The 10614-nt window shown below is 35.9% G+C and overlaps 1 protein-coding gene across 1 annotated transcript in view; it reads left to right on the forward strand.

Annotated features, from left to right (window-relative positions):
* The first annotated feature begins 5021 nt into the window (after positions 1 to 5021).
* LOC114275189 (uncharacterized) overlaps positions 5022 to 10614 on the forward strand; it is a 17868-nt gene continuing 12275 nt past the window's right edge. The window contains exon 1 of the mRNA XM_028217184.2: positions 5022 to 5630. Coding sequence (XP_028072985.2) covers positions 5112 to 5630 — 519 coding nt within the window. The 5' untranslated portion in view covers positions 5022 to 5111. The remainder of the gene's footprint in view (positions 5631 to 10614) is intronic.

Raw genomic sequence — 10614 nt, forward strand, 5'->3', positions numbered from 1 at the left:
ATGTTTGTTTTTTGAAAGATGGTTTGCTACTCGCAAGTAGGCTTAAAATGCAGATTTTGCCACCCTCGGGTGGGCTTAGAAAAGATGGTTTTGCCACTATCTAGTGGGCTTAAAACTCACAGTCAATGATTTGTTCCAATCCAAATAACCCAACCTTCACCCATAGGCATTCAAGCAGTTATATCACATAAGCATATAGCCTCATGGTAAGCATGCTATTCATGGCAGCACTCACACGCATGCAAGGATGCTAAAGCATAAAACTCACCGAGTACTCCAAGCCAAAACAAAAGCTAATTAGAAATCCATGCGTGATCCTAATTATACAGAAATGTCTAATGCAACAAATGCAAAATGCAACTATAGCAGGCTCAGCTATTCTAAACATGGCATATGAGATGCAACAGCTAACATGTATTCAATTTGAAATTGAAATACAAATGCAGTTAGTATGATGCGCCGAGCCCGGTGCATGCAAAACAGATGAATGATGCAGACATGCTGTCATAATGTATGCTAATTGAAACATGCCCTAATCTAACCATCATAAGCTGGTAAATAAAAAGGAGAAAGACGTGGGGTTGGAAGACATGCATCACACGCACGCACACTTATTACAATTATGCCCTCGCACAGAGGGTCCAAATGAATAGTACAGTCCAAATAATACAGTCCAAATATATACAAATTCCTGATTAATTTACAAGTTAACTAAGAAAAATAATAAACTGGCATGCAAGCCAGGGACTGCCTTGACTCTTCTTCAGATGATGGATGATGCATGTCTGGGCTGCCTTGCGCGGAAATCCACTGGGATGCCTCAATTAGCCTCTGTTTTGCAATTATTCTTGGAAAGCGCGCCAAGCTCCGGAAGGTTGCTAATTCTTGATTTGCTGCAACAGAGAGCAGAAAAGGGGCATAGCAATGTATTTTCACAAATGTATGCATGTCTCGATCCTCGTGCCACCAATCACGCATCTCGATGCATGATGGCCGGGGAGTCGGTTTGCATGACTCAATATGGAATGAATGCGCATGAAAACTCAACTAAAACCTAACTCCATCATGGATAATCCGGAGTGTCGGTGACTAGGGAATTGAGATACGTTCCGTCACTCGGAGTACGACACGTACCTCGTTTCCCGTGCTCGGGCTAACTCCTATCCCAAGCACAATGCAATATGCATGACATGCATGAATGCAACTAATATACAACCTAGCATGCACAATGCTATGAAATGGCATACACGATGCACGAGATAACATGGCATACACAATGCGCTAACATACGACCTAGCATACACAATGCTATGAAATGAAATGGCATACACAATGCACAATAGACTTACACCAACACAAGTGGACCTCAGCCACACTCACATAGGAGGCCATAAGATGAAAATGAGACACTCGAAATGCGTGCACACATGCACGCAAACCGAGGACCGAACCTAAGGCACGGAATGCCACTCTAATGAGACATGGCAAGGCCTGAAATATGATATGCAAACATGCAAATTTCAGAACTGAAATTCGACACAAAACAGCCCCGAAACATGACAATATAGCACCTAATGCATGAAATGGTCCCGAAATGCGAGATTAAGCACATGAAATGACTTGTAGCTACATCAAGCATGCATTATTTGAACATGAAATGTAAATACAGGTTCAAGGAAATCCCAAAACAAGCATGTTTCCAGTTTATAGAAAAGCCAAACAATGAACATAAATGAGGCTAAACTAGCATGCAAAAATGGCCCTAAATGTGAGGTAATGAAGCAAGTCACAGCTTCTGGCCCCAAACAGATGAGGGCCCTTCAACAATGTTTAAGAGGAGCCCAAAATATGACTTTTTACAGTTTAAAACAAACCACAAAAACCAACATAGGTATGACTAAGCTCTCATACAAGAAATGGGCCAAAAAGGGGACAAAGAAGCAAGTGGTGGTTGCTGGCCTTAAACACAAAGGGGCCCTTCAACAATGTTGAATAGGGGCCCAAAATATTGCACTTTACAGTTGATGGCCAGACCCAAAACAGTATGCATGCAAGCCTAAAATACTACACAAAATAAGGCCAAAAAGAGAGATATAACACAAAGTATATAAAGGATGCCTCAAACAGTGACAGACCCTTAATGAAACATGAAGAGATGGTCAAAATAAGGCTGTTTTAAGTTCGGACCAGAGTCCAAAAACAGAAGCACAAGAGGCTAATGAATCATGCAAAAATGGAGCAAAAAAAAGGATATAAAGGCAAGTGGAAGATAGAAGCCTCAAACAGCAATGAGCCCTTCAACAATGTTGAATAAGGGCTCAAAATAAGCCCTTTTACAGTTTATGACATGCCTCAAAACAGTTTATACATAGGCCAAAAATACTACACAAGAAAATGGCATACAAGAGGGGTAATGAAGCAAGTGCAACAAGGAGGCCTCAAACAGTGAGAGGCCCTTAAACAAAAGTGAAAAGGAGCTCAAAATAAGCCTAACTCCAGTTAAGGTCGGAGCCCAAAACAGCAAGCACAAGGAGGTAGAATAGCATGCAAAATATGGACCAAAATGAGGGAAATAGAACTTACTCTTGAAGACCAATCTTTTGGCAACTCTTGGCTTGAGTTTGGTGGCTCCTAGGCCTTGAAGAACAACCTCCAGCTACTGGAATGGAGGATGGAAGGGTGGGGCTATGGGTTGGTGAAGAAATGGTGTAGGGTTTGAGAGGTTTGAAGCTTGGAAGTGTAAAGGGAGAGAGATACAATGGAAGGGGCCTAAGGCAAATGTTGTAACCCTCAAACCAGCAGCTAGAGCTGCTGTTATAAAGGCCAAAAGGGAGGGAAAATAGGGGAAAAAAATGGAGGGAAAACAAACCAAGTTTCCCTCCAAAAATGCAGCCCCCCGGACACATAATCTGGGGGGAAAAGAGATGCATATTTGGAATGTGCCTGCAACAAGGAGCATGGCCGGCCAGTTTTCCAAGTTGCAGGTGGCCGGCCGGCCACCCCCTATGGCCGGCCGGCCAAGGGTCAAAAAGGTCAATGAGAATTAGTGGCCGACCATATGATATTGGTGGCCTCCCATGTGTGCACAACACAACCATGTGGTCAAAAACTGGAGAAAGTAAACCAGGAGAGAGAAAAGCCCACTTTTTGGAGGGGTTGAAAAGGGTCAATCAACATTAGTGGCCGGCCATATGATATTGGTGGCCTCCCAGGTGTGTACATCACAAATATGGGGTTTAGGTTGCAAGAAAATGGCCCAAGGGTGGTCAACATTGGCTTTCAAGTGAGAAAAATCGGGCGACCAAGGGCGATGAAGGGATAAAGTTGGCTGACAGAAAAATTGCTGGCCTCCCACCCTTCTACGACCTTCCTAGCAATGAAACAGAGGTCCCTGCCAAAAATGAACCAAAACCGATGCAAAATGAAGGTTCGGGGGCCAAAACGCGCAGTTCGGGGCCCCGAAAACTGACTGTTAGGCACCGGAAGTGGTGCTCGACCACGAAGTTGGTTTCTCGAACCACAGTGTCCCTCAAAAGGGAGCAAATAAGATGTATGCTAGAAACTGGAGCAAACGGAGATGGTTAAGCGGTCCCGAACCGAGGCATACGGCCAACGGCTCCGAAAAATCGGAAACCGAACTCCAAACGGGCAAAATGGCCTACGACCACGAAACGTAGCCTACAGCCACTGAGAGATGATCTACGAGACCTCTCCCTCTCTTCGGGAAAAGAAAACAGAAAAAACGGGACCTGGTTCGCAAATCGAGACAAAGCACAAAAAGAGTCCAGAAGTCCGGAGGCAAGGCTCGCAGCCGAGACTCTGAAACTTCTGAACGAGCACAATATGCAATATCACCGAGCGCTCAACTGGTGACGTCTGAGTCTCAAGGTCGGTCAAAAATGAGATGTCTACACCAACATTTCACTGCTTTGAATCTACACAATTTGTCTCGTTTTTTGAAATAAAATTCAGAGCACAACATAATATTTTCCAAGTCAATCACCTTAGTCTTCTCGTACATTGTATATAAAAAATGTGATGAAAGTTTATTCCGAATGTATGGTAGAATTTAAAATTAGTAGTACGTGGGTCATCCTTAATGTAAATAATTGATTACTTTTTTTTGAATAATTTTATAGATAAATTATGTTATTGGTCCTCTAGTTTGAGTAAGATTTTACTTTGGACCTTTTGTCGTGTGTTGTTAACACATAAGTTGAATAGAAAAAAAAAAAAAAAAAAAAAATTTATGTGTAAAATTAGAGCAATCAAAATAAAATTCAAAAGAAAGTGTAGGAATTAAATTTTTTTTCTAAATGTTAACAACAAATGAAGGAGATATCATATTTTAAAATTTAAAGTGTAAGAACTAATTTTTTTAAGGATAAATTACGAATATACCTTCTGAGATTTTTTTAAAATACAAATTATCACAAGTGATTCTGAAAATTATAAATAATCCATTCTCAAAAAAATTTATTTAACAAAATTAACAGAAAAAATAAAATTTCTAACTTTTTCCTAATTGAAGTATATTTCAGAAATTATCAAAAATTATTAATCAACTTGATGATTTATTAAGAAAAATAGTCATTTGTATTATCATTAAAAATTTGAAGGGGCGGAATGTAATTTTTAAAACCACAAGAAACAATTAGTATTTTGATCAAACTTAAAGGAATGCACTTATAATTTACTGAGAAAAATTAAAGGGAGACTTACAATTCAGTGGGCTTTGAAAAAATATTTACATGCATGAAAAAATTTGAAAATTTAATTATTAATATTTATAAAGTTTATCATTTATGAGTAATTTATTTTCTACATCTACACTGAATAGTATTTTTTTCAAAATTAAATTACATGGACTAAATTTAAAGAATTAGGGATATTACATAATATTTTTCATCAACCTTTTCTTCGATTTTTCATCAATAAAGATTTTTTTTTTCTTTTTGTCAATAAAAAAAAAATCTTTAAATATTATTTCTAGATTGGTAGTATTGCTGCTTATATATTGACAAACCAACTTCATATTCATATTCATCTTCATCTTCATCTTGTTCTTAGTCTTGATCTTGGTCTTTTTGAAGGTTGAGAAAAGGTTAAAGATGGAGGGGCATCACTGCATAGGTATGCTTGAGATAGCTGAGATCTATGTCAACACATCATCAGAGAACATCAAGCAACTGCTAAGAGACTTTTTCAATTCAATGGATGAAGACCACAATGAAAAAGTAAGTCTGAGTGAATTCTTGAACAACATGAAGGAGGGAGGACTCGTAAAAGCCGAAAATCCACCAGAAATGTTCAAACTGCTCGACGTGAACCGTGATGGAAGTTTGGATTTCAAGGAGGTGGTGGCTCTGTACTACGTTATTAAGAGTGGAAGACCTTTCTGTGGAGGATGTGGTAAGTTCATACCAGGGATGTTCTTCAGTTGTTTGATATGTTTCGATAATGAAGACGACAAGTTCTGCGTTTGCCCCAAGTGTTTTACCAATGAAAATAAGAGTTACAACCACAAACATATGCCTGACCATTTCTTGGATAACTTTGCTCTGCTTGAAGCTAAGAGAAAGATGGCTATCGATACCAGAAAGCCACCTGCTCCCCTGGAAGAGCCTAAGGTAACACCTCTCTCTCTCTCTCTCGCTCGTAATTATCCTATCTTCTGCAAAACACTGCCATGCAATAGCATGGCCTCAATAATTACATGGGCATAAAATCAAATCAAGGTAGTGGTATAGAAATAACAATATATTATTAAATGAAAACATTGTCACGTTATGTTCCTGAACCATATAATATATACATATATATATATATATATATATATTAACATTGATTATCTCTCTAGTTTGGAGAAATTATTCAATGCTCTTGAAGCAATAGTGTCATTTATAGATTGACACTTAACATTTAGGTCTAATTTGGAAAGACTAAATAAGTGCACTTTTTGACTTTTTTTGTATTATGTGTAGAAAAAGTAGAGAGGAGATGTTGATTGATGTGACCCAAAAAAGATAAAAAAGATGAAATAAGTGTACTTTTTCCTTTGTAGCCAAACTTGGCCTTAATCTCTTACAATTTTCTTACAATTTTAACACAAAAGTGATGGATTTCATAATTTAAACCAATAACTGCTTATTTGGAACAACACCTAAATTTGTATCAGGAGCATTGAATAATTTTTTGCTAGTATGATTATAGTTACAGTTATGTTCTTGTAGTTTCAATTTGAACTTCATATTTTCAATTTTGTTATAATGTTATCCCTCTATTATTTACAATTGTTAAAATTTTAAACCCAAATATATATATATATATATATATAGAGAGAGAGAGAGAGAGAGAGAAATCAAAGTAAAACTCAAACGAAATTATATTAGTAATCACTATTATTATTATTTTCCTTTAAATTCACTCAAAAGAAATTATGCCCGGACACCAAAAATATTAACAACACATGACAAAAGAACAAAATTGCAACAAAATGAAGAGTTTTGGGTTCAAATTGAAACTACGAAGATTAAAGTTATACATCGCTTAAACTGCAATAGGGGTGAAATCGGTGCAGTGCGGTCTTGTTTTGAGGCATTTTTTGCGCCGAACCGCACCCTTCGGTTTTTCATTGATCTGCACCGAACAGATCGAACTACTGGTAAGAACCGCACCAAGCGGTCTTACGTTGGGCCGGTGCGATTCGGTCGGTACACATCGGTTCTTCGATTTCAACAAAATCTTTGCTTGAAGATGGAAGACCATTGGTGAACACATGGAGAAGATGAAGATGAAGATGAAGATGAAGAGGGAAGATGGGAGAAGATGAAAGGGTTTTGAGAGAGAGAGAGAGAGAGAGTCCAACCTTCACATGAAGAAGATAAAGATGGAAGACGAAAGACCCATAGAATATTTCGTAGGAAGAAGATGAAGAATATCAACTTTTCATTGGTGAACACACAAAAAGATATAGAGAGAGAGAAGAAAGAGAGGAGTGAGATAGAGCATTTGTTTTTTTAGAGGGGAGCAATCACTGTGTTCTGTTTGTATTTTTTGGATTAAGTTTTTTGAAATTTAAATTTTTTGATTTTCGTATTTTTTTATTTTTAGTAAATATTTTTAAAATTTTAAATATTTTTTTTATTTTTTTAAATGTACCTTATTTAGATGTGTCTAAAAAATAAAAAAATTGTGAAAAATATTTTAAAAAATTAAGAAATATATAAAAATATAAAAAATGTACTAAATTCTTATATTTTTTTTAATTTTTGGTATTTAGTAAATTTTTAAAAGATTTTTTTATAATTTTTTTATTTTTTAAATATATTTATGTTAGGTGTGTCTAAAAAATAAAAAATTTGTATAAAATATAAAAAAAAAATCAATAAAAATAAAAAAATACAAAAAATAAGAGTAAAATTTCTTAAAAACTATTTTTAAAAAATAAAAACCAAGCAAAGTGAATCACTCTCTCAGAAACATTTATGAGATTCATTCTTGAGCAATAATTAGATAGGGAGAGAAAGTGTTTTATTTTTTCTTGAGTAGTGTAAAATATTGGGCAGTGTGAAGTGAAAGTGTTTGATTATTGAATTGGGATCCTCTCCTTAATTTCTGTCCTTCATTCCCTCCTTGCAGGGCTTTCGGGCCCACTTTGAGGCCCAATTTTGATAATCCGAACCGTTCATATTTTTAGATTTATTTAGTATATCATACCTGTAAAAAATCAAGTTGATCGGATATCAGAAAATATGTGTTCGGAAAACTATTTATTAAAAAATAGTTTGTAGTCCCAATTTTCTGAACGCATACTTTCTAATATCCGATCAACTTGATTTTTTACAGGTATGATATACTGAATAAATCTAAAAATATGAACGGTTCAGATTATCAAAAATGGGCTTCAAAGTAGACCCGAAGGCCCCTGCAAGGAAGGAATGAAGGAGGGGGCTCAAGGAGGGGATCTGGACTCTTGATTATTGGGGTTGAGATAGATAGATGGACTTGGACGGAAAGACAAAAAAAAAAAAAAAAAAAAAAAAAAAAAAAAAAAAAGATAATTAAATAATAGCAATAAAAAAGAGAGAGTATACATTTCGGTGTGGTTCGGTGTATACGGTTTTTAATTTATGATTACTGGAAACTCAACTGAATTTTGGTTTTTTATTTCAACATAGCTGAACAGACCGAAATAATAATAAAAGAAGACCAAAATCGGCTGATTTAGTCGGTCCAATCGGTTTATCGATTTTTTCTTTCACTCCTAAACTGCAAGGATTAACAGTGTAATTTATCTCTTTCTTTTTCAATTTACATTTTAGATAAATTACACGGACCTCCCATGAGGTTTGGCAAAAATATAATAAGTTTCATAATTTTGACATAATTATATTAACCTCTTTAGAGATTTTAATGCACGTAATATTTAATCCTATTTTCATGACTAAATTGGTTAATTATATAGACATAAAATTAATAATATCATATGTTTTATACTAAAATATATATATTTTTTATTATCCTTATATTTTCTTAGCCTTACTGATGGGTCGTTGAACACACCAAAATTAAATACTAAACTATACCAAATTCTATCAGAATAATGGCAAGTCCAGGTATCGATCCACAGGGACTATTGTGAAATTAAACTAATTTAATTGTTAAATTCCTAAATTAATTTTGATAAAAAGATTGAATGATCATAACCTAATTTAATAACAAATAAATTAAACTAAGGAATTAAATTATCAATAATAAATGAAATTGGATTTACTAAATTGGGGAAAAATCCTAGGGTTGAGAATTCACCACTAACCACATAATTAGGGTTTCCAATTGAAATTAATTATGCTATGGTTTGAACAAATTAATGCTTCACAACTACAAGCTCAAAGCATTTAACAAGAAGATCATCACATTCAATGTACGAGCACGAACCATCTCAAGTAATACGAATCGTTCACTCTAAACTAGGGTAGTGATACGACTCGTTCCTCGTAGCATGGTTCGTCCCATACCTTGAATGTGAAGGAATAGAAAACTCATGTATGAATAATATTCAACAATCACAGAAAGTTAAATATTCGAAAAGATAATGAAGATCATATATAAAGAATTTCTAAAACACCATACAATGGTTCAAACCTTACATAATATAAAATCAAAAGAGAAAACTACATAATTACATGGCTAGGGTTTCATCAAAACCCTAGAAAAGAAGACTAGCCACTCATGGAGGAGTGGAAGGAAGTAGAAGGAGAAGGAATCACCATGGGAGACATCCTTGAAGCTTTTTGTTCCTTTCTCTTTTGCAAACCCTAGCCTCCCTCTTTAGGTCCAAACAATTTCAGAACCCTAATCCAGCCTTTTTTTCTTCCTTTTCATCCTTCCAATCTCGTCCAAACAGGTTTAAAACGTCGGTTTGACTTTTCCAGAAAAAGTCAACGCACGTGCGGGAAAGTCAACGCACGTGCGGAAAAAGTCAACGCACGTGCGGGAAAAGTCAACTCTGCCAAATTCTGTCTTTTTGCTCATTTTATGCTCCGACGATGTATAACCTGATTGACACTCAACACACATAAAAATATACGGTTTGACCAGCAAGTGAAATTAAGAGATTCTAATTAACGGCCTCAATGATGTACATTTCGGCCTTAATCACATCCCCCAACTTACTACTTGCTAGTCCTCAAGCAAGTAAAATAAAATAAAATTGAACAAAATCTATCTATTTCCTCTTTCGTGGGAAAACGGTTGCATTTAGCATATGCAATAAGCCTTTAAACCACAAGGTTACCCCAAGTGGACGAGTAAAGTCTCGTGAGGGTTTCCAGAAATGATACCCACAAACATTAACATATTCATATATACTCAACAACAAATGACCACATTACTCCACCTAACAATCAACTTATGTGCCATTACAGTGTGATATTTAGACAACATGAGTCATTAAAGACACAGTGGACAAGCATGAAGGAACCTATTGAGTCAAAACCACAATTCAGTTAATACAAAAGTAAAGTTTACTATACTTGTGCATGCTAGTAGACAAGTCATGAGTACCCTCGGTGTAAAGTGCAATCTCCATATTAGTTAACTATCCACTATAATAACCCAGTGTAACTCATAATAACACCCATCATATACAGAAAAGCTAACCTATTGCAGCCAAGATTTTAAAAAGTTTTTTTTTTTTTTTTTAATGACTGTGCAATGTCTTGATCCCTTAAGCTTTCTAATCAACCCGTGTAACGAGCATTGGGCCAATGACTCCCAAACCAGATGGTTTTAGGGCACTAGGTGTAAAGACACCCCTACGGGCTTAATAACTCGAGTTGAAAAGGCTACGAATCCGAACAAATCATTCTTTTTGGTTTTCCTTAACTGTGCAATGTCTAAGTCCCTTAAGCTTTCTAATTAACCCATGTAGCAAGTTTTGGGCCAATGACTCCCAAACCAGACGGTTTTAGGGCACTAGGTGTAGAGACACCCCTACGGGCTTAATAACTCGAGTTAAAAAGGCTACGGACCCAAACTAGTCAAGGTTTTTTTTTTTTTTTTTTTTTTTTTTTTTTTTTTTAGAATCTTGGCTCCTCATTTATTCTTTTC

The sequence above is a fragment of the Camellia sinensis genome, chromosome 7 (genome assembly GCF_055761805.1).
Source record: "Camellia sinensis isolate YWXY chromosome 7, ASM5576180v1, whole genome shotgun sequence".
Classification (NCBI taxonomy): Eukaryota; Viridiplantae; Streptophyta; class Magnoliopsida; order Ericales; family Theaceae; genus Camellia; species Camellia sinensis.